This window comes from Chionomys nivalis, chromosome 4 (genome assembly GCF_950005125.1).
Source record: "Chionomys nivalis chromosome 4, mChiNiv1.1, whole genome shotgun sequence".
In the NCBI taxonomy this organism is placed as follows: domain Eukaryota; kingdom Metazoa; phylum Chordata; class Mammalia; order Rodentia; family Cricetidae; genus Chionomys; species Chionomys nivalis.
The window spans coordinates 5,381,369-5,406,902 of NC_080089.1; the positions used below are offsets into that span (position 1 = coordinate 5,381,369).

Sequence of the window (25,534 nt, forward strand, 5' to 3'; positions counted from 1 at the left end):
TAAGTTATATGTATGCACACATACAGCGAACAGGAATTCGGCGAAGAAGAATATTGGGCATGCTACTGCACAAAACACACATATAACAGAGTCAGCTCTGGGGATCAGGCAGGGAATACCTCAGTAAAGCTGGAAGGACTTGGTTACCTGATCTGGCCTTCAGTTAAAATAGCAGTGAAGTCACCTGACCTCAGTTAAGATGGCAGTAAGGTCACCTCACCTCAGTCAAAATGGCAGCGGTCACATGTTGCATGGAAAAGCCACATTTTTTGAGCCGCAGGAATTTTAAACATAATAACAAGAGTGATCTAGAGATGTGATTCATCCTGTTGCCATGCCAATGCACCAAAACCTATGGTGGGGAACAAAGGTTAGAACTGTAAACAGCTGCCTGGAGGACCCAACTAGTGTTGTCAGTTTCCACGGGACCAGAGGTAGTGGTGGCAGGGATAGTTTGAGGAAAAGAAGAGCCAGCGTGACACCAGCAGTGTTTACAGGTGGGTGGCTGATAATTTCAGAGTTTATATTCCATAGCTGAAAATGTGAAAACCCATGAAAACAACAAATGAACACTGCAAGGCCTGTAGACGAACATCTATCTACAGAAGGGGTGTTAATGAAGCTGACTAGCCCCAGTCCAGGCGACTGGGAAGCCAGAGGCTAGAAAGCAACGGCTCTACAAAGCCTATGAGAAAATGTCTTTTCTCTACAGGTTGGGTGTTGATGAACCTGACTGGCACCCGTCCACGCTACTCGGAATCCAGAGACGCTAGAGGCCGCTCCAAGTAGTCTTTCATGGTGGGTACTACTTATGAGTGGTCCAAAGGAAAAGGAAAGGAAAGGAAGAATAATCCAAGGGACCCCAGGCCCCAGAGTGAACTTAATGTTCAGCATGTGCAGTGCTAGTGTGGGTAGACTACCCTGGATCATCCAATCATAGCTGTGGGAAGCAACCATAGATGAATGTCAGTGAATGGCTCAACCGTAGCCATGAAGGCTGTGGTTGGGAGCAATATGGTTAAGCTGACTAAAAGGAAAACTCACCAGTGAAGCTGCTGGTGTGTGTAGAGGTCGGCGTTCAGGTAGATAGAACAGGGGAGCTGTTGTAAAGAAACCTGATTTCCAAGCTCATGGTTCCAAGTGTCCTCAGCTGGCCCACCTGCGGGCAGGAGGGAATGTGGAGAGAACCTGGCTGAGTCATGGGCACCAAATGTAATGGTAAAAATAAAACAATGCCATTCCCTGAGGGCCAGCGACAGTGGGCCATGGGGAGCAGCAGGTCCCAGGCAAGGATCTCGGTGGGTCAGCCAGTCCCATGAGGAGCCATGATGGGTGAGAGACAGAGATGGACAGGCACGCCATGCAGAGAAAGTGGTGTTTATTTAGTGGGTTATGGAAGGGGAAAGGGGAGAGGTGGGGAAAAGAGCAGAGAGAGAAATGGGGAGAGAGGAGAGAAGAGAAGATAAGCTACCTCTTCTCTTCGGAAGAGAGACAGAAAGGAAGGGGCTCAGGCTGGAAGTGGAAGGGAGGGGACCTTACTTCTTCGCCAGTGTGTGTCCATGTTGCCCCCCCCAGCCCCGCCCCGCTCCACTTTTATGGAAGCTTTCTAACTACTGCCAGCGCACAGGCAAATGAAAAGAGTTTCCTCAAACTGTCTCTGCCACCGCTACTGCTGCCAACAAGATTGGTCAGATCTATGAGGCGACTGTTTTCAGTTCCAGCCTTTTGCTTTCTGCCATAGCTTGTGGCATGGCGGCTCAGCAACAGGACAGATCACACCTCTAGGTCCCTCTCTCTTATTATTATACTTAAAATCTCTGCAGCTCAAAAATTGTGGCTTTTTCATACAACATGTGACCACTGCCATTTTGACTGAGGTTAGCTGAATTCACTGCCATCTTAACTGAGTGGCTTTTCCATATGACATGTGACTGCTAACATTTTGACTGAGGTCAGGTGACCTTGTCAGCATCTTAACTGAGGTCAGGTGACTTCACCACCATCTTAACTGAGAGCCAGGTTAGGTGATCAAGTCCTGCCATCTTTACTGAAGTGTACCCTGCCTTGTCCCCCGATTTACTTGTGTTTTTGTCTCTAAATTTCCTCTTGTTCACTCTGTTGCATGTGTGTTTTGTGCAGTGACATGCCTTTGGTAGGGCCGATCAAGAGCATCCACTTCATCCAATTTCTGTTCACTCTGTGTGTATGTGTTCATACATGTAATTTAAATGCACCTATGTTTACTGTTGAATGTTAAGATTGTCTGTTCATTGCATCTCATTTCAGACTACAAAAACAATAGGTCTCATATTTTAAATTGGTATTTATTTTTAAGTCTCTTAGAAAAATACTTTCTATTTAATCCAACCCTCATTTAAAATATATTAAGATATTCTCTATTATTGTCAGTTCTGCCGTTAATCTTCTATTGCAAGCACTTTTTTCTTCTTGTTTTATAAGTCTTACCTGTTAAGTTGAAAGCCAGTACAGTCAAGCTTGGGCCCAGCTCTCCAGGCAGATTCTATACTGTAGCTTTACCTGATAAACAGCCCTCAACTGCTCAGAGTCTAGGGAATGTGGTGTTTAAATATTTAATTATTAAAAAACTTTTTATAACAAAAAGAGACAGGTTGGCCCTTAGCAGCAACACTCATCTCTTTCAAAGAAGACAGAAGACAAATGGGCACAAAACAATGTGCATCCGCAATTTGCTTCAACTGCCAAGCACTTACCACTGGGAAAAACTGCCTTTCATCTAAACTGAAGCTCTCCAGACAGTGGACAGAGTCACTGGAATTGACAGCCTAGCTGCTCAGATCAAGGTAGACTTGTCTTCCTACAGATTTCTTAGCCCACCAAATCTTCTGGAGCCTGACAGGCCCTGCACTAAACAGCAAAAGGCAAATACGACCCTCCATGACCATGGAGGACCCTGAAGAGTAGCTCTAGGTGCCAACCAAGTAAGTTCTCTGTCGTTTTTTAATCAATAAATCAAGTAAAATTTTATCCTCAAAGATCTCTGATGCAGTTTGAAAGCTGAGAGGTTTTGTCAGTTTAAAAGGACAACCTCATCAAACAAATTTCAGCAAATTACAAATACAAGTTATTAAAATGTGTACCTGTACGTTATAAAGGTATGAGGACAAATGCATGCTATTAAATTTCTCTCCCACTGCCTTTGATAGTCTTAAAGATACTTTTCACTGTGGAAAAATATCTGTCACAGTCATTTTGACATAAATATGCTACTGTTTATACAATGTATATATCTAAAACTTCTGTTTTCACAAACCCAAAGAATTTTTGTGAATTCCAGGGAGCTGAATTGAAAGATCCACCTTAAACAGATCAGGTACACCCCTCTCAATTCTCTTGTCCTAATAATTTTATTTTCCAAAACTTAACTTTATCCTCTTTTCTGCCAATACCTTAAACAGGTGTAAGAAACACTAGACATTTCGTTACCATAATTTCCAGACAGGATCAAAGAAACCAGCTATGCCAGGTTGTGACCAGCACCCAACTTTCTCAGGTCCCCCTCAAAGACGATGCCCACAAATAAACAGGAAGCAGTCTTGAGAATCCACTGTTCCAATTCCTTTAACCTGTGGTACCTAACCTCCCGCCTTTTTATTATAAAAAAGAGATGGGAATGTAATGATATGTCCTGTTCCTTTAAGAGACAAGCCATGACCACTCCCATCTCCCTTCTGCCAAGCAAGCTGATCTTCAGCTTCCAGCTTGAGTTCCTTCCTTTTCCATCTCTCTCTTGAAGAGGCAGCGTCTCCCCATTCCCTCTTCTTTGTCTCTGCCTCTCTGCTCTTCTTCTCGTCTCCCCTTCCTTCCATAACCCACTAAATAAATATCCAACCTCACCCTTCATGGCATTCCAATCCATGTCTCTGTTTCTTGCCTGCCGCATGGCTCGCTGCCCAGAACCAGCCGCCTTTGGAGATCTGCGCTGTGTTCTTGTGGTGTACCCCATTTGTCTGTCTTTCCTTGTGGTCTTAGGTGCTATCTGTGCCTGGGACTGTCTTTTCTTGTGACGCTCCTGCTTGCTGTCTGCCATCACATAGCTCATGGCCTGCTGCCGCCGGGGATCTGCAGCATTTTACTTTTACCATTACAGGTACCTCTACCTCCAAGAGTGCCAGAGAAGTACCAGATGGTCAATGGTTACTTCCTCAGATTGGGAAATGTTTATACCAACCAAAGGGGAAACTTATGTAATTGCCACTGGTGAATGGGATGCCAAAAGATTGGTGAGCCTGAAGGTAAGTCTGTTGTGGGTGGACTGGAGATGAAGCTAGGGTCCCAGTGCACCTTAGACCCAAAAGGGAAATGCAGGCACTAGGAGAGCCTATCCCAGGTTTCAGCAAAAAAAAAAATGTAAGCATTACATCTCTGATGGGAAGGTGACTTGGCAATGAGAAGCCAAAGAGTACCACAATATCACAGCACAAAACAAACTTCACAAAAGAGATTTATTGGGAGAGAAAAAACCCAATGGGGGGGCTGCCTCTACTTGGGTGAGAAACAGCAGAGAACTGAGCAAAAGGTAGGTCTATGCTCACCCAGTGCCTTTGTTAAGGGATGGCACAGTCGAACAGTCAGGGAAACCGACTCGCCTCCTTTGTGACTGCAGGTAATCCCATGTGAACTAGAACTAGCAGGACAATTAAATGTAAGTAGATTGTAGATAGTGTGTTTTATAGAAACAATGTATAGCATGTATATAGAATTATTCCGTGTAAAAATCCTGCCAAAATGATGTTTGATTTTTTAAAAAATTTTTTTACTTGAGTTAACTTTCGTGACCCTGTTGGAATCTCTCATTCTTTTCTTGAAAAGGCCTAAACACATTTAAAAAAAAAAGAATTTCTAGAATTTCTTCTGGGTTGGGTGAGGAGTGAACCTTTTCAGGGTGAAACTTTCCAAGGTGGAGATTGGTAGGATTTTGCATGTAGAGTTTGGGCCTTTTACTCTCTTGGGTGCTGCCATTAGGACATTTAGAGTATTCTGTGAGTAGAACCTGGCAGTGGGAGGTCTTCAGAGGAGGGGCCTGGCCTCTCCTGTGCCTCAAGTGTCTTACAAGGAGTTTCTGAGGGAAGGGAAGCCCATGAGCTGGAGGGAGTTTAGGGTAGAGGAGATGAGAAGGACTAAGATGCTAGTGTGGACTTTGAAATATATGAAAGGTACAGGAGATATTGAAAGAACCTGAGACCAGCATGTTATTTTGATATGCTGATAGGTAGCCATATGTTCCTTCTCCCAGAGGTAAGGGAAATGACAGATGGGAGCCGGCTTAGCAGTTCATGATGGATGATGGCTTTTATCTAGCTAATACAAATCCTCAGGTTGAGCTCATTTCTGGACTATGGACTGCCTTTTATAGTTTGGGAAATTGGAGTTCCTTTAGACCAGACAATCATGTTATAATATATGAAGAGGTAGAAGCCTCCTTCAATTCAAAGCTAGCCAACATTGTCTCAAAATTGATCTCAATTTATTGTAGCAACTTTTTTTTAGCATTGCCTTATGAAGATCTTATAAGTAAAACTGCTTTGTTTATTTGCTTGTTTATTTGTTTTATTTGTAGAGACAAGGTTTCTCTGTGTAGCTTTGACTGTTCTGTAACTTGCACTGTAGACCATGCTGGCCTCCCATTCAGATCCACTTGTCTTGTCCTCCCAAGTGTTGGGATTAAAGGAGCTACTCTTTAAGTTTGGCATTGATTTTGGAGGGTAGGAATGTTCTAGACAGTATGAACTTCAAGTGAACAAGCCTGTTTCTATATTGAATGAAAATGGGTGCAGGAAAAAAAAAAGTAGCCACTCTTTGGGGCTGCTGGGAGGTGGGAGTTATTTCAACACGTCAAGATTGTCTCCCAGAAAGCAAGGTGAAAGGACAGGAGAAAGATTTCCTGGGTTAAATGGGAACTAGAGAAATGAGGCTTGTGAACTGAGGTGGGGCTTGTGTGTACAGGAAGGAAGGTGCCTAGAGGCTAGCAGTGACCTTGACAAGTTAAAGGAAAAGACACAAGTTCCTCTTGCCAGAGATAAGGAGAATGATTGCCTTTTAACAATCTAGACCTTTCTTTAAGCCTCTGAGGGAATGGTGGCCTTTGTCTAATTTGCCTGACCTTGGGAAAAGAACGTTTTTTAAGAGACCAGAGTGCATTCTGTATTCTTAGGAATACTGTTTAATCTGAACCTCAACTTGCTTATTGTTTTGCAGAAAGCATTGTCAATAACAGTCTTAAAGAGTTATTATCGGGGCTGGAGAGATGTCTCAGAGGTTAAGAGCATTGCCTGCTCTTCCAAAGGTCCTGAGTTCAATTCCCAGCAACCACATGGTGGCTTACAACCATCTGTAATGAGGTCTGGTGCCCTCTTCTGGCCAGCAGTCATGCACACAGACAGAATATTGTATACATAATAAATAAAATAAATGTTTTTTAAAAAGTTATGATCAACATTGAGTGAGGTAACCATGGAGATTATCCAAAGTCCTAATGATACAGACTAGGGATTAAAGAAATAAAAAGGCAGGGAAAATCTCAAGGGCAACAGGTAGCAGCTGAGAAATCTCATGCAGGGCTCAAACAGGAGCAGACAGAATCATCAGTAGTTGAGTAAAGACATTTATAGGGGGTGAGGAAACACATGTATGCAGTAGACACACAGAGGAAAAGACCCTTTGTCAAGCCAAAACTTTTGTCTCTTCTCAAGATCTGGGGAGCTTACAGTCTCTGAAGGGTTTTCTTCTCCTAATTTTTTCCCTTTTAAAAAATTTTTTTAAAAACAATACCAATCCCAGGTTCCTCTCCCTCCCCTCCCCCTGACTCCCCCACCTTCCCTCCACCCCACCCATTCCTCAGAGAGGGTGAGGCCTCCCATGGGGAGTCAACAAACTCTATCAAGACATTTGAGGCTGAAAGATTCCTAGTGCTGGGGAGACTCTCACTCAAGTCTCGGGATAACACGACCCCCCAGTAACTCATGAGAGACCATCCTTGCTGCAATCACACGAGGCTTTAATGATGAGATGAGATGGGAACCAGTGCACTGGGGCCGAGACTCATAACCCACGCAGAGGAAGAGTTCGACCCCAAGTGACCGGGAGAAGGAGTTTTTAAGGGAAGAAGCTGGCATGTCAGCTTCAGCATTTTAGTCCTGATTTTTTCCCCAAAAGATTATGCATAAAAGAACACAGACTGTATACTGTACCCTAAAAGAAAAACTACTTCAGGAATAATACTTGTTTAATAACAATAAGATGAGGCATGTAGTGAAGGCCTAAAAAGGGTAGGCATTCATACAGCCTGTACAGTCAATCCTATTACCATAGATATCAAGCCTTAATTATATATTTATCAATTCAAATAAGAAATTCATAAAAACATGTTTAAAGTAAGGCTTACTGTTATGTTATTGCGCTATTGAATATTATCACACCATGAGTACATTTTTATGATTCATTTTATTTAGTATTAAGTGTGAGTGACAAGCATGTGGATATCAGAAGAAAATTTTATGGAGTCAGTTCTCTTCTTCCACTTTTAAGTGGGGTCTTTGTGTGAACCTGATTTAGGTCACTATGCTTGCAAGGCAAGAGCTCTTACCTGATAAACTATTTTGCCAGCCTGAAGAGGGCAAATTAAGTCTGAAAAATTCATTAGCTTTCTACAGCATTAATTTTTTTTATTCCAGTTTTAAGAACAGGTGGAATTGGATATGGCTAATTCATATGATTTCAGTGAACAAAACTCATGGAATGGAATCTCATCTGAAAAGAAGAATTTCCTTGCATCAGAAGATCATGGACAGAAAATTTTAAGTGTACTACAGAGTTTTAGAGAACAGAATATCTTTTATGATTTCAACATAGTTGTGAAAGAAGAAATAATCCCATGTCATCGGTGTGTGTTGGCGGCTTGTAGCGACTTTTTCAGGTACTCTACCCCCATCTGTACTTTAGATTTTATATATGGAAAATTACATTATATTTTACAAATATACTCACTGCCCCCTGAACATACTATAGTAATTTTTAGTTTTTAATTAAAAGCCTTAATTAGAACTAGTTGGTTAATAATGTTTGAATAGGGATCTCAAGCTTCAGCTGTAAAAAATAAGTTTTCCCAGGACACTATTCCCAAAGTTCCTTAAAATTACTTCCTTGAGCTCTTCTGAGTAGGGGTGGGGTACATGTGGGGTCAGCATTGTTTGAAATAACAAGTTGAACAAAAATAGAAGCTGAATTTATAGAAAATGACCAAGAAAAATATAATTTCAGTTGTGTCCATGCCATATCCCAGTGGTTGATGCCTATAATCTCAACCTCCAGGAGAATGAGGAACAAGGATTGTCGTGATGAGAGTGGGTTTCTGATGTATAAGGTAAAGGTCTGATGTATTATCATAGTACTGTGCCAATTGTCTACTGGCCAGTAGAAAGATAGATATCTTTTCTGTCATCCTGTAGTCAGGCCTCCTAGTTATACTGCAGTAAACTCAAATCCTCACTTCAACATTATGTCCACTTCTAGAGTAAAAATTAAGTAGGATTTTAATCTCTCAACAAGTTTGGTAACAACTGGATAAGATATGATATATGAATCAAAGTGGAAATTATACTGCATTTATAATTTTTAAATTGGGAACTGAACCCAGGGCCTTGCTCTGTTTCAATTTTAATCATTAATTCAAAACCTGCTTTTTATGAACATGTAATTTAAGACCTTTTGTACTGCCATTATAGTAAATTTTATAGGCTAAACTTTATTTAATAAGCAATTCTTGCAATTTGCTACCGACTGAACACCTGCCTGTGTGATGTTTTGCTTTGAATTTGGAACGCAGTATGCAATGTCCTTGGCCAGGGATGATCCAGCAGTCTTGAATTAGCTGTTTGCTTAGTTATGTCTAATTTTCCTTCTCTGCTTTTTGTTTCTTCATAGCCTCTAAGGCATTCTTTTACATCCGTTGGAGACCCCAGTGTTAAGAGTTTCAAACTACCTTTGTCTTGCCTCCTTTTGAACACAGCTTTCCTTCCAGAACTTTTTGTAACCATTATCCTTATAAATGTGACTTTTTGTTCATAGGCATCTGTCCAATTAATGACTAAATACTTAGTTTCTTAATATATATGCCCTAATCTAAATCCAAGATCTACTGCTTAGTAGTCATGTGACCTTAGATACTCACTTACCTTTTTCATACCTAGGTCTCTTCACTATTGACAAAGAAGTTAGAAAAATAAAAATAAGAATTAATACATAGGGTCATTTAGGAGGTTATAAATTAAATAATGTATAAATGATTAGCATATTGTATTTTACATTCAGTCCATCTTAGTCAATAAACTCTTTGTTTCATAATGTAACAAAACAGAACAATCCTGTTCTGAGCATACATTTTGTTTTCCCTGCATTGTTTTTGTGCTAATACAACAAAAAGTTCTTGTGAGCATTTGAATTTGCAAACCTATTCTCTAATCAAACTTATTTTTAATTCATTATTTTAGTATGTTAATTGGTTGATAGTTTTTGACATGTATATAATGTATTCTGCTTGCTCTCTACTTGTTTAATGTCTCTCTTTCTACCTATATCAGTGCCCCTTCCCAACCTGTCCCTTGTCAGTGGTGACTGTTTGTGACCCATTTAGTTTAACAAGGGCTGGTGACTGCTGGATTGAGCATTTAAGTGCTTTAACATACGGTTTTTTGTTCAGTTTATTCTTAACTTTTTTTTCCTCAAGTGATTTAATGCTCTGCAGATGGGTGGGCAGTTATCAATTATAAAGTTAAATAATTTTCGTAGTATTAGTAAATAGTACATGGCACCACAGAAAGAACCTAAGTACTCTCCAAGCTTTTTGAGTCTGCTTTTCATCTTTAAAATTCCTATTAGATAGAATAATAGTTATTTTTTTTATTTTAGAATGTTTTAAATAGCAGATATCAACAGTTCTTTATTGGATTTTAATAAATGAATACATAGCTCACATGAAAATATGTACAGATGTGTACAAATATGACTAGAAATTTAATCATTTATACTCTTAAGGTAAACCATTAATTCTTATTATTTGCAGTTTGATAAAATCATCTACATTGCAAGAATAATGTAAGATGAAAATATCAGAAAAGCATGCAATACAAAGCAAAAAATGATTAATATGTAAAATCAAGGAACTGAAAATGAATCATATGTCTTACAGAAAACTACTTAGGATAACATGACAAATCAGAGATAAATGTCAATTACTTAAAAAGTAGGATAACGTATAGGAATTTGATTGTATATGTGCCTTCTGTGAGGATCAAGTTAAAAATATATAGAACCTGGGAGTGGAGAAATAGGTCAGTGGTTAAGTGCATGCTCTTCCAGAAGATCCAGCCTTAATTCCCAGCATCCATATGGTAGCTTATAGCTATCTATACCTTCAGTTCCAGAGGATCTGACTCCCTCTTCTGTCTTTCTTAGGTAAAAGGCACATACTTTTGCACATATATACATGCAGTCAAACCACCCATACACATAAAATGAGTAAAATCTTAATAGATAGGTAGGTAGACAAACAGACAGTGATGTGGGGAGAGGTGGGCTATTGAATTCTTAATGTGGTAGCAGTTAATACTTTGCAGACATTAAGTCATTTATTCTTCTAAACAACTCATTAAATCCCTTTATTTTTCAAGTAATTTTGTTGATAGTGAGGTGATTTTTTTTTGAGTATGTAACCTGAGTTATTTTGTAGCATATTAATAATCCTTTAGGTAAAATAATGTATCTATTTAGAACTTCCCATTACAATACAAATTAATATTCTAGTTCATTTTTTTCAGATTCATTGGCCATGCTTTTTTCTCTTCTTATATTATTCATGTGTGATCCAGGAAAACAGTAAGCATTAATAGAATAACTTTCATATTCATCATTAATGAAACTTCCTGCTGGTCATGTAGCCAGTAAGTAAAGAAGCTGTATCATTGAGATAGCTGTCTCTAGGGACCATGAACTTAATACTACATTGAACCAATAATATAGTACATAGATAGTATACAATATAATCATTGCTGTTTTTTATTCCTAAGCTGGCATACATTGTGTAACATATAACATGTATATAATTTTTGTTACTACATTTACTTGCCTTCGTATTAAGAAGTATTGAGCAGCCTTATAAAAAGTCTCTTTATCATTCTTTTCTTTCTTTATTTGAAAGACCCCATCATATTCTTCAGGTAGATCCTGTGCTCACTAATAGATTTATTTACTCTCTGGGACAGACTCTAAACAAAAAGTCAACCCCAACACTACCAAGTACAAGCAAGTAGTACTTAGATATGCACAGCACAGGTATAGCACACAAAGTATTTGTCTTAGTTGCTTTTCTGTTGCTGTTGTGAGGCACCATGACCAAACGAACTTATAAAAGAAAGTGTTTAATTGGGCTTAAAGTCAGAAGATTAGAGTCCCATGATAGCAGAGCAAAAGTATGGTGTTAAGAACAGCTAGCTAAGAGGTCACACCTTAGTCCATAAGCAGGAGGCAGAGACCACCACTCTTTTGAAACCTCAGATGTCCCCAATGACACATTTCCATAGGGCCACCCCATTTAATCCCTCCCAGATTATTTCACCATCTGGGTACTATGCAGACAAACTTGAGCCTACGAGCATCATTCTAATTCAAACCACCACAATTTTTTGATGTTATCAGCACAGCTGCAGGCTTTCATAAAACCGACATAAACAGTAAAGTACATTTCATTCTCTGACCAGACACTTCCAAATAACCTTTATTTTTTATCTTTCCTGAGTTCAAAATAGTCCCAATCTCTTAGTTTTATCCCCAAGATGGCCTGATTATTTAAATTCAGAGAACAATCTATCTCTTAGTGATTGTTACCCCCCAAATGTAGGTTTGGCTTTTTTTGACTTTGTGTAGCTCAGTTTTTGGATATTATATTCTTTTGTCCCTTTTACAACATGAGTCTGATATTATAGATTTCTCCACAGCCATACAAAGTCATTGGTGTCTGTGGGTCTCTTATTGTGTTCCCTGTTTTTTAATGTATATTTTTGAAACCTAAAGCCTTGAATTTGTATGTTATAAAATTTCAGTTATTGGTGCGTCAGGGACCTCCTTGAGAACAGACCCAAGCAAGGGACATCTGTGGGAACAGGCCTGAGGCAGCGAAGTCTGCAGAGCAGGCCTGAGCCAGCGACTTTCATTGGAGCAGGCCCAAGGTAGCTATCTCCCACAGGAGCAGGCCCAAGGCAGCGACCACTACAGCAGAAGGCCTGAGATAGAAATCTCTGCCAGAGCCAGCCTGAGCCAGTGACTTTCATTGGAGCAGGCCCAAGGCCGCTACCCCAATGGGAGCATGACCAAGGCAGAGACCACTACCAGAAGCAGGGGCAGGTACAAGGGAGCAACCACTGAGGGAACAAGCCCAAGCAAGAGACATCTACAGGACTGGGTGCGAGTTGTGAACCTCTGAGGGAGCATACCCAAGCCAGGGACATCTGTGGGAGCAGTCCTAAGCCAGCTACATCAGCTGGAAACAACCTGAGGCAGTGTCCTCCGTAGGAGCAGGATTGAGTCAGTGACCTCTGCCAGAGCCAGCCCAAGGCAACCACCTCCACTGGAGCAGAGGGAACCCCAGGAGCTCTGAGAAACCCCTAGGAACACGGAGTATCCTCTAGGGTGACTGGAACCATGGTCCTGACTGCACCACGAGGAACAACTATCTGAGCCTTAGATGTACTGGAACCCGGAAGATTGACCACCAGAGTCACACCAGAGGAAAAGATGGGTAGACAAGGTAAGAAGACACACAATACCACAAAGAGCAACATGACACCAATAAAAACTAGTGACCCTAAAACAGCAAGACTTGAACAACCAAATATTGATGAAGCAAAAGAAAATAATAACTTTTGGAGAATGTTTGAGGCCCTTAAAGAGGAAATGAAAAATTCCCTCAAAGAAATGGAAGACAAACAAAATATTGGAAGAAATCAACAAATCCCTTAAAGAAAACCAAGAAAAAGCAATCAAACAGATGAAAGAAACTATTCAAGACTTGAAAACAGAAATAGAAACAATAAAGGACACACAACCAATGGAATTATTTTATTGACACAGAGATAATGACAAAATGATCAAGAACCACAAATAGAAGCATGGACAGCAGAATACAAGAGATGGGAGAGAGAATCTCAAGAACTGAAGATGCAATAGAGGAAATAGACATTAAATTTAACAAAAGATTAACACAAAATATCCAGGAAATATGGGACACCATGAAAAGACCAAACCTAGGAATAATAAGGATAGAAGAAAGAGAAGAATTCCAGCTCAAAATCATAGTAGAAAACTTACCCAACCTAAAGAAAGATATGCATATGAAGATACAAGCTTACAGAACACTAATCAAAAAAAAAAGGTCCCCTTGCCACATAATAATCAAAACACTAGACATACAGAATAAAAAAAGAATCTTAAGAGCTGAAAAGGAAAAAGGCCAAGTAACTTATAAAGCCAGACCTATCAGAATTACATCTGACTTCTCAATGAAAAGTAAAAGTCAGAAGGTCCTGGTCAAGCGTTATGCAGACATTAAGAGACCTTGGATGCCACCCCAGATTACTATACTCAGCAAACTTTTCAATCACCATAGACAGACAAAACATGATATTCCATAACAGAACCATATTTAACCAATACCTAGCAACAAACCCAGCTCTACACAAAGTACTAGAAGTAAAACTCCAACCCAAGGAAGTTGGCTACATCCACAAAAATACAGACAATAGATGATCTCACAGCAGCAAGTCCCAAAGAAGAGAAAAACACACACAATAAAATAACATCACCACCAAAAATGAAAGCTAAAATAACAGAAGCACAATCACTGGTCATTAATATTCCTTAATATAAATGGACTCAACTCACCTATAAAAAGACAGGCTAAAAGACTTGATAAGAAAAGAGAATCCATCCTTCTACTTCATACAAGAAACACACCTCAACCTCAAAGACAGATATCCCTCAGAGTAATGGATTGGGAAAAAAAATTCAAATCAAATGGGCCTAAGAAACAAGCTGGTATACCTATCCTAATATCTAACAAAATAGATTTCAAACTAAAATCAATCAAAGGAGACAAAGAAGGAAATCTCATATTAGTCACAGGAAAAATCCATCAAGAAGAGATGGCTCAGCTATTAAGAGCACTGACAACTCTTCCAGAGGTCCTGAGTTCAATTCCCAGCACCCACATGGTGACTTATCACCATCTGTCATGATATCTGGTGCCCTTTTCTGGCATACAGGCATACATGCAGGCAGAATACTGTATATATATAATGAATAAATAATTTTTTTAAAAAAAATACTGAACATCTATGTCCCAAATACAAGGACACCCTCATATGTAAAAGAAACACTTCTAAAGCTTAAATCACACATTAAACTCCCAATAATAACAGTAGGAGACTTTAACACGTAATACTCACAGGTCTCTCAGACAGAAAATTAACAGAAAAATAAGGGAACTAACACATGTTATGACTCAAATGGACTTAAACTGACATCTATCGAACATGGATCCAAACATAAAAGAATATACTTTCTCAGCACCTCATGGAGCCTTCTCAAAAATTGACAACATACTAGGTAACAAAGCAAACCTTAACAGATAAAAAATAATAATAATTGGGATAACCCCATGTATATTATCAGATCACCATGACTTAAAATTAGAATTCAACAGCAACACTAATTTCAGAAAGCCCACAAACACAAGGAAATTAAACAATGCTCACCTCAGTCATCAGTGGGTCAAGGAAGAAATAAAATAAGAAATTAAAGGCTTCCTAAAATTCAATGAAAATGACCACACAACATACCCAAATTTATGGGACAAAATAAAAGCAGTGTTAAGAGGAAAGTTCATAGCACTAAATGCCTAAATAAAGAAGCTGAAAAAAATCTCACACTAATGAGTTAAAAGAACACCTGAAAACTCTAGAAAAAAAAAGAAGCAAACTTACCCAGTGGGGGCTAGACAGCAGGAAATAATCAAATTGTGAGCCAAAATCAATAAAATAGAAACAAAGAAAACAATACAAAGAATCAGTGAGACAAAGAGTTGGTTCTTCGAGAAAATCAACAAAATAGACAAGCCATTATCCAAACTAACCAAAAGGCAGAGAGAGAATATGCAAATTAACAAAATTAGGGGAAAAAGGGGGAGGATATAACAACAGACATGGAGGAAATCCAAAGAATCATCAGGTCATACTTCAGAAGCCTGTATTCCACAAAATTGGAAAGCATAAAGGAAGTGGACAATTTTCTGGATAAGTATCACCAAAGTTAAAGACCAGATAAGCAAATTAAATAGACTTGTAACTCTAAAGAAATAGAAACAGTCATCAAAAGTCCCCCAACCAAAAAAAAAAAAAAAAAAAAAAAAAAGCCCAGGACCAGATGGTTTAAGCGCAGAATTCTACAAGATTTTCAAAGAACTAATGCCAATACTCAAATTGTTCCACACAATAGAAATAGAAGGAACATTGCCAAACTCTTTAAGAGGCTACAATTACCCTGATACCAAAACCACACAGAGACATTACTAAGAAAGGATTACAAACTAATCTCACTCATGAACATGGGTACAAAAATATTCAATAAAATACTGGCAAATTGAATCCAAGAATACATCAGAAAAATTATCCACTATGATCAAGTCAGCTTCATTCCAGAGATGCAGGGATGTTTCAACAAATGAAAACCTGTCAGTGTAATTCACCATATAAACAAACTGAAAAAAAAAAAAAACATGATAATCGCATTAGATACTGAAAAAGCCTTTGAAAAAAATACATCTCTTCATGATATGGGTCTTGGAGAAAGCAGGGATACAAGGAACATACCTAAACATAATAAAGGCAATATACAGCAGTCCAACAGCCAACATCAAACTAAATGGAGAGAAACTCAGCAATCCCACTGAAATCAGGAACAAAACAAGGTTGTCCACTCTCTGCATAGCTATTCAACATAGTTCTTGAGGTTCTATCTAGAGCAATAAAACAACAAAAGGAGATTAAGGGGATACAAATCAGAAAAGAAGTCAAACTCTTCCCCATTTGCTGATATGATAGTTTACACAAGCGACCCCAAATTTCTACCAAGGAACTTCTACAACTCATAAAACCTTTCAGTAATTTAGCAGGAAAGAAGATTAACTCAAAAAAAAAAAAAAGGTAGCCTTCCTTTACACAAATGATAAGTGGCCTGAGAACGAAATCAGAGAAATACCACACTTCACAATAGCCACAAATAGCATAAAATATTTGTTTAACAAGTAGAAGACCTGTATGACAAGAACTTTAAATCGTTGAAGAAGACACCAAGAAGTGGAAAGATCTCCCATGCTCTTGGATAGTTAGAATTAACATAGAATTAACATAATGGTAATTCTACCAAAAGTAATCTCCAGATTCAATGCAATGCCCAGCAAAATTCTGGCATTTCACAGAACTCGAAAGAACAATACTCAACTTCATATAAAATAGCAAAAAATCCAGGATAGCCACAACAGTCCTATACAATAAAGGAATTCCTGGAGGCATCACAATCCCCTTACTTCAAACTCTATTATAGAATACAGTACTGAAAACAACATAGTGTTGGTATAAAAACAAACAGGAAGACCAATAGAACTGAATTGAAGATATAGATATCAAGCCACACACACCTACGAACACCTGATTTTTGACAAAGAAGCAAAAAATATAAAATGGAGATAAGGAAGCATATTCAACAAATGGTCCTGGAATAATTGGATATCAACATGTAGAAGAATAAAAATTGTTGCGTATTTATCACCATGCCCAAGAGTCAAGTCCAAATGGATCAAAGACCTGAACATAAATAAAGCCAACCACACTGAACCTCATAGAAGAGAAAGTGGGAAGTACACTTGAATGTGTTGGCACAGGGGACTACTTCCTAAATAGAACCCCAATAGCACAGACAGTGAGAGAAACAATTAGAAAATGGGATCTCCTGAAACTGAGAATCTTCTCTAAAGCAAAAGAAATAGTCAACAAAATGGCAGCTTACAGAATGGGGAAAGATCTTCAGCCCCACATCAGACAGAGGGCCGATCTCCGAAACATACAAAGAACTCAAGAAATTGGTCTTCAAAAGAACAAATAATCCTATAAAAAAAAATGGGGTACAGACCTAAAGAGAGAACACTCAACAAAGGAATCAAAAAATGACTAAAAGACACTTAAGAAATGTTCAACATCCTTAGCCATCAAGAAAAATGCAAATTAAAACAATACTCAGCTGCCATTTTACACCTGTCTGAATGGCTAAGATAAAAACACTGGTGACAACTTATGCTGGAGAGAATGTGGGGTAAAAGGAACACTCCTCCATTGCTGGTATGAGTGCAAACTGATACAGCCCCTTTGAACATCAGTATGGCAATTTCTCAGAATACTAGGAAACAACCTACCTCAAGACCCAGCAGTACCACTTTTAGGTATATACCCAAAGGATGCTCAATCATACCCAAAGACATGTGCTCAACTATGTTCATGGCACCATTATTTGTCATATCCAGAATCTAGAAACAACCTAAATGCCCTTCAATCAAAGAATGGATAAGGAAAATGTGGTACATTTACACAGTTGAGTACTACACAATAGATAAAAATCATGATACCTTGAAATCTGTGGGCAAATGCATGGATCTAGAAAACATCATATTGAGTGGGGCAACCCAGACCCAGCAAGACTGATATCATATGTACTCACTCATAAGTGGCTTTTCTACATAAAGCAAAGAAAAACCAGCCTACAGTTCATAATCCCAGAGAATCTAGACAAGGACCCTCAGAGAGACATACATGGATCTAATCTACATGGGAAGTAGAAAAGGACAAGATCTTCTGAGTTAATTGGGAGCATGGGGATTATGGGAGAGGGTAGAAGTAGAGTGGAGAGAAGGAGAGAGGAGCAGAAAAAAATACATAGCTCAATAAAAACAATAAAAATAAAATAAGCTTTAATTATGATAAAAATGTAATTTTAGTTATTACCACAATAGTAATTAATTTGCCATTGAAGAAAACTGAGTTTTATAGAATTCACCAATGCAAAAACTTTGAACCACTTTATAGCCTTTTTTCATTTTTTACTGTGTCTAAGCTACATTGTAAAGCTTTTAATACGAAGGTTATACAATATCAGATGTTTATTATGGCATATAATTATTTTAAATGCTAAAATAGTTCATTAGGATGCCATTGATTGTAATTTCATGAACATATTTTAAGTTAACTAAAGGGTAAAGAAAAATCTGTATGGTAATATTGTTAATAATTGTGGACTAAAACACTAGTGCTTCTTCTTTATTTTTTCAGGGCTATGTTTGAAGTAAAGATGAAAGAAAGAGATGATGGATGTGTTACCATTACTAACTTGTCCTCCAAAGCAATAAAGGCATTTCTTGACTATGCCTATACCGGAAAAGCAAGAATAACAGATGATAATGTAGAAATGTTTTTTCAGTTATCTTCCTTTCTTCAGGTTCCCTTTTTATCAAAAGCTTGCAGTGACTTTTTAATAAAAAGCATCAGTCTCGTCAATTGTTTGCACTTGTTATCTCTATCAGACAACTATGGCTCTACACATTTGTTTAATCAGGTTTTATGCTTTGTACAGCATCACTTTCATTTGTTATTTAAATCCAGAGAGTTTTTAGAGATGAATTTTGGAGTGCTGCAGAAGTGTCTGGAGTCAGATGAGTTAAATGTGCCAGAAGAAGGAATGGTCTTGAAGGTTGTCATTACATGGATCAAATACAACTTAGAGTCCAGGCGAAAGCACCTGCCTCACTTGATTACAAAAGTAAGGCTACATCAGTTATCCGAGGACACACTTCAAGACTATCTGCTGAATGAGGAGTGTTTACTCAAAAGCACAAACTGTTTTGACATAATCGTGGATGCCATTAAGTGTGTGCAAGTTTCTAGTGGCCTCTTCACTGATGCTCGACCATCCACAACTGAAAAATATATATTCATCCATAAAACTGAGGAAAATGGAGAAAATCAACATACATTTTGCTATAACATTAAAAGCGACTCATGGAAAATACTGCCACAATCACATCTGATTGATTTGCCAGGATCTAGTCTGTCTAGCTATGGAGAGAAAATATTCTTGATGGGTGGCTGCAAAGGGAAGTGCTGTAGGAAGATTCGACTTCATATTGCTGAGTCTTATCATGATGCCACTGACCAGACCTGGTGCTACTGTCCAGTCAAAAATGAGTTTTTCTTGGTTTCAACCATGAAAACCCCAAGAACCATGCATACATCAGTCATGGCTGTTAGTCGATTATTTGTTATAGGTGGAAAGACTAGAGGATCCCGGGACATTAAGAGTCTTTTAGATGTTGAATCTTTTGATCCACTATCCAAAGAATGGATATCAGTTAGCCCTTTACCAAGAGGTATCTATTACCCAGAAGCCAGTGCATGCCAGAATGTCATTTATGTTCTTGGATCCGAGGTAGAGATTGCAGATGCTTTTAACCCATCACTTGATTGTTTTTTTAAATACAATGCTACAACTGACCAGTGGTCTGAACTAGTAGCAGAGTTTGGACAGTTCTTTCATGCTACTTTAATTAAAGCTGTCTCAGTAAACTGCACCCTGTATATATGTGACCTTTCCACCTATAAAGTATACAGTTTTTGTCCGGATACTTGTGTTTGGAAAGGAGAGGGCTCTTTTGAATGTGCAGGCTTTAATGCAGGTGCAATAGGGATTGAGGATAAGATTTACATATTGGGTGGAGATTATGCACCAGATGAGATCACAGATGAAGTGCAAGTTTACCACAGCAGCAAGTCAGAGTGGGAAGAGGTGTCACCAATGCCAAGAGCCTTAACTGAATTTTACTGCCAAGTTATTCAGTTCAACAAGTATAGGGACCCATGGTTTTCTAATCATTTCTAAAAGTAATATTTGCTTGAGTAGTCTAAAATGATACCTAGGAGAATTAGTAAAACAAATTAGCACAATAAAATATTCCTTCTATTGAAGAATGACTATAGATGTATGGTGTCTATAAGTAGACAGTTTCCGGAAAATTAAAATATAAAGTATATTTTACCAAAGTTACATTGAATGTGAATAGTTCAGGATACTTAGTATTTTCTTATGTAAATAAAAATTACAGATTTAGGTAAAAGTTGGCAAAGAAAAGTCGGTGTTCATAAATGTTCATGGAGAATTATTTTTGTATATAACCGGTAGCTTCAGTACAATTTCAGGATTTAATTAGTACCTTACCATTTTCCTGCCATGGGTTCTAATCAAGCACCATGTTGTTTTACAACTTAGTAAATTCTAAGTGAATCATTCGAAAAATTACAGAATTTCTGATATCAGTAGTTTAGAAATCTGTGTCTTTGTCAACTTCAACCAGAGCATGACCATCCTTGTTCCTGAGCAAAGTCATTCTGTTTTGCAAGAGGCATGCTTGTTTAATTGCCCTAAGAGATACTGCCAGTTTAGGTTTTAAGACACCTGATTCATATCTCAGGCATTATGTAGATCAAACAACTTAGAATTAGTGTGATTTCCTGCACTACATTATAAATATTAATTTGTACTAAGTGTAGAGTTAAGATTATCCAAAATGAAAGTTATTTGATTTTATCACACGAATTTCAGATGTATTTTCAAAGTATATTTGCATGCAGCTTCAAAACCAGACTCTCAGATATCAATTACAGGGTATTCAGAACAATCAATACCTAGTTTTGAGCAAACAGACTGGTTGGCTCTGCCATTTTCCTTCATGTCTACTTAAGAAAAAAACTTAAGGGTTGCTTCTCTGGCATTCTTTGAGAAAGCAGGTAACAATTAGTAATCTATGCAGAGCTGTTACATATTTCTTAGTAAAGTATGCTTAAATAATGTTATCAGTAAATCTAGGAATTATTCATTTCTTCCATACACACACACATTTATATATACATATATATATACATATATATATATATATATATATATATATATATATATATATATAGAGAGAGAGAGAGAGAGAGAGAGAGAGAGAGAGAAACTAAATTAAAATAATCCCCTCCCAACACTGTTACATTCCCCAATCCTTTTTATTTCTGCTATTCTCTGTGTTAATGTCCTTGACATCAAGACCCAACTGGTCTACTTTGTATTTGTTTTTTCCTTGTACTGGTTTGGGTTCTTTGTTATATTGCTGTGTTTCCTTTTTTAAAAATATGTTCATTCCTTGCCATCTCTGTACATCTACATCTTGTGCTTTTTTCCATTTTTCATTATGAAGAAAATACTTTGTCCAGTCATAAAACCCAGGCTCTTCATTTCTTTATCATCACCACAGCAGGCTTGCTCTACTAACTAACGCCTAACTTTGTGTTTCCTTGTCATGCTTTCACTTCGTCTAACTGCCACAAAGACGAAAATGGTCCTGTGTTCAGAATCTCTAGAACTCTATCCATACTGGATTCTTTGCTCCATGACTAAACTGGTGCATCCAGTGCACTGTGGCCTTGCAACCTAAGAACATAATGTATCACTCTGGCTTTCTTCATTCTGGTTTTCTAATATGCAAATCTCTGTGATCACTGAAGTCTATTCTCAGAATATAGCACCCTTCTATGATGTCTTCTTTTAGTTCTCTTTTTTTTTCTTTCTTTTTAAAGTCACTCTTCCCTTCATGTTGACATTCAGCCAGGAGTATATTGTAATGGCTAAATAATTGACCTCACTATCCAGACTGCTGTCATTCTTGTGGGGGAAAAAAGGTTTAACATTTCTCCATTATTTTTGTCTTACTTTACCTCATTAGGAGTAAGCATCCAGAAATATTTGAATATTATCTCTTAAAATTGAAAGCATGTATATGGCATTGTTAGATTCAGAAAAGGGTTAACATATGAAATAAATTTAGAATTATTGGACATTCTTGTTGTGGTCTTTGAACTTAAGTTAAAATGCAATGTACCTCATATACAGTCTTGAGGAAGAGTATTTGCATAACCAAAATTAACAAATCTCATAACACTTAACTCTATTGGTAAGGAAAGAAATATTTACCAGAGCAACATTCATTGCATTCGTTACTCATGAAAGCTGGATTATTTGAGGGCAACCACACATTGCAACTAAATTCCATCATTTCATATAAAATTGAATATGGAGTCATTGTGTTTGGCTCAAAGATACATTTGACAACCAAAGTCTAAGACGGAAATATAGATCTGTTTTGTATTTTGATATTTGAAAGCAATAAATATTATAATGATTGCATGCATATTTGAATACAGAACATTACTTTGGGATCATTGTTCTCGGATTAATTGGGTCTATTGTTCTAGAAGTTTTTCTGCTGTATTTAAAATTGTTATTTTAAATTATTTTTATTAAAATTATTATAAAATTATATTTAAATTATTATTTAAAAGTATTAGTTTTTAAAACATCTCCAAGAAAGCAGCTTCAGAGGTGAGCCCTTTAAAATAGGGGCTAGACTCTATAGGAAAGCAGACCTCTGTTCACTGTAAGAAACAGCAATTGCACTTTATAAAGTCCCAAGGTTGAGACTATTACTACACATTTTAGCTATTCTGATTTAACTTGTTTACATACTTGAGAATTTTAAAAAATAGGACTTGATTTTATGGAAGGGAAATTTTCTCTGTCCTTCTCTCACTCCTCCATGTTTCTTCCATTTTTTCTTTCCTATTTCCACACAGAAAAAAAAACATTAAACTGAGTAAAAACACAAAGACAAGAAGCAAAACTTTACAAGTTATTTCCCTGACACAGTACTTCTAAAAACTTGTATAAACAGAAATGGTGATTGCCTACCTTTATATCTTAAAATTTAAAGTATGTTTACAGATTAAATATGATGACCTAATGCCTACTCAAATTCATAACAGAGTTGAGAATTTAATCAAGGAGTGATACTACTGTTCGTTTACAAAATGTTAACTCTTCTAAGTTAGAATTATACATTCAAAGTGTAAATAATCTTGGAATAAAATACGGGGAAAATCTAACAAACATTTCAGATAAATGATTTTGTCTTAGAGTTTATAGTTCAGTGCTTTCAGAGATAAAGAATTACTGTACTGTACTGATTCCAAGCAGTTACCTTAGAAAGCGCTGTAACAGTGAAATTATCTTTTACAGTTGTAATAATAGCTTCAGTTCTTGCCTTAAAGTTGTTGTCTCTGCCTGTCAGTCATTCCAAGTACTTGGAGCAGCACCATGTCTCTTGTTGGTATAATGTATATTCTTATTTTCCTTCTTGTTGCAGAACTTAACATATTGGCTTTTCTGTTTGTGGCCAGGTTGCTTGATTTCTCTTTGTAAGATTGCCACAGAGAATTTGTCTTCATTGTAGTACCATGTTGTTGGGTTGAGCCTGACAGCCTTTTTAGAATCTTTCACAGGAGGACTTTACTGTCTAGTGCAAGTGAACTTGGTGGTTCAAGCATTTCATTCTAGTCTAGCTTTCCAAACTGTGGATTGGGACGATTTCACAGGGGTCACCAAAGACCATCAGAAAACACAAATATTTACATGTCAGTTCATAATAGTAGCAAAATTACAGTTATGAAGTAGCAACAAAAATTTTATGATTGGAGATCACCACAACATAAGGAACTATATTAAAAGGTGATAGCATTGGGAAGGTTTAGAACCACTGGTCTAGAGCCTTGGTGTGTATCCTGTAAACTCTCATCCCATCAACATAATCATAAACATATATTTTGCTGGAAAAATTTAAGGGAAAATTTTAATAACAATTTTTGTTATTAGATACAATTTTCAAAATTTTAAAAATGCTTTAAAAGAGTTCTCCAGAAAGTATACAAAACAGAAATCATAACAGTTACATTATTAAACAGAGGACAATTTACTCATAGATCTATATAGACTAGCCATATAATAATAACAGCATGATATTTTGATAAAACAAGGCCACAAATCCCTAATTTTCAACCATGAAACTTTATTCACCTCACTAACTTTGAGAATTTTCCCAACCATACAGGTCTAACTAGCTTAACGACTTGTGCTATTGTTCTTAAGGGTAATGAAGTGGCTGAAATAACTCAGAGTATAGCCTTCTATTAATAATATCACACTAAATAAATATTTCCTTATATTTCTCATCTACCTGTAGCTCAGAGACTGAGAGATAACTTATTTCAGAACTCAGAAATTAGCTCAGTGCCTGTCACAGAAATCTGTCCAATAACCTAATTCTATTGAGCAATGTGTTTATATAAAGCAAAATGTATTTATTAGTTATATCATGACTGTGATTCTTCTGTAACTTTGGCAAATTATTTCCTGAAGGTGATGTTCTAGCTTTTAAGTAATTCTTATAATTTTTTTTGGAGGTGATGTTATAGCTTCTTTCCTGATGATGATGTTATTACCCCTAAGTAATTCTCTCCCTATTTTTCAGGTAGTTGATAATTATTTATTTTCATACATTTTAACTATAATAGTAACTATAACAGCTAATCCTTCATTTCCTTTAAGTGGCGATAATGGGTAAAACACTCAGTACAAATTCCATTAATATATCTGCAAAACCCATTTCTCAGTGCAATTGCTTCACTGATGGTTTTTCCAATTAGGGGAAGTAATGCCCAATGCTATTTCACGGGTAGTATATTTTGTCTGTTAGTGAAATGTGGGACTTCTGTCATATGCTATGAAAAATAAAATCAGCGTTTTTCAGGTTAGTATTAACCTTCATAATTAATGTAGTAAAATATCTCAGTTCTATAAAGTGTTAATTTATTTAAATGTGTCACAATTCTGTATTGTTATCAAAAATAAAAGAGAGAAAAGTAGATGCCAAGACTCTTCTCTTTTTTTACCTTTTTCCAGATGGTCTAGACTGTAAACAAGTCTGATCTCAGACCACTGAGATGATGGCATTTGAGGGGGAGGGTGTTAGAATCTCAGCCTTTGCTTGAGAAAAAAAAACAAATATCTATGGGCCAGAGATGATGAAAGCAGAAGATTTTTTTCAAGACTGTACTTAAATATTTCTAAAACAAACTGTTCAATATCACACTCTAGATATTTGAACCAGTACTAACTAACTAGGTCTTGTTGAACTAGATTTCCTTCCTGCTTCTCATTGATCATTTCTTGACCAGCAGTAAACATTTGCAGGGACCCACACAAGTCATCTTCTAATTGCGACCATTGTACTTCATACCAGAAACTCATACTATAGACTTAGCAAAGAAAGCCAAAGCCTGAACATCTAAATGGAACTACAAAGAAGTTTGTTGGTTTTTTTTGTTGTTTTTTTTTTGTTGTTGTTTTTTTTTTTTCTACTAGCTTTGGACAGTGTTATCTTTATTCTTGCTTCTATAATTTGCTTTCTGACAGCACT

General features: G+C 37.2%; 1 protein-coding gene across 6 annotated transcripts in view; it reads left to right on the forward strand.

The window, feature by feature from the left end:
* Kbtbd3 (kelch repeat and BTB domain containing 3) overlaps nt 1-24,980 on the forward strand; it is a 48,369-nt gene extending 23,389 nt beyond the window's left edge. For 3 of the 6 annotated variants that reach the window (XM_057766702.1, XM_057766703.1, XM_057766704.1), the window contains 4 exons: nt 713-798; nt 4,130-4,274; nt 7,713-7,954; nt 18,465-24,980. In XM_057766702.1, the coding sequence (XP_057622685.1) occupies nt 7,737-7,954; nt 18,465-20,067 (1,821 nt within the window). In that variant the 5' untranslated portion in view covers nt 713-798; nt 4,130-4,274; nt 7,713-7,736 and the 3' untranslated portion in view covers nt 20,068-24,980. Of the gene's footprint in view, nt 1-712; nt 799-2,655; nt 2,823-4,129; nt 4,275-7,712; nt 7,955-8,298; nt 8,402-18,464 lie in introns of those variants that run through there. The other 3 variants (XM_057766706.1, XM_057766705.1, XM_057766707.1) reach the window with 3 other exon arrangements.
* The last annotated feature ends 554 nt before the right edge of the window (nt 24,981-25,534 follow it).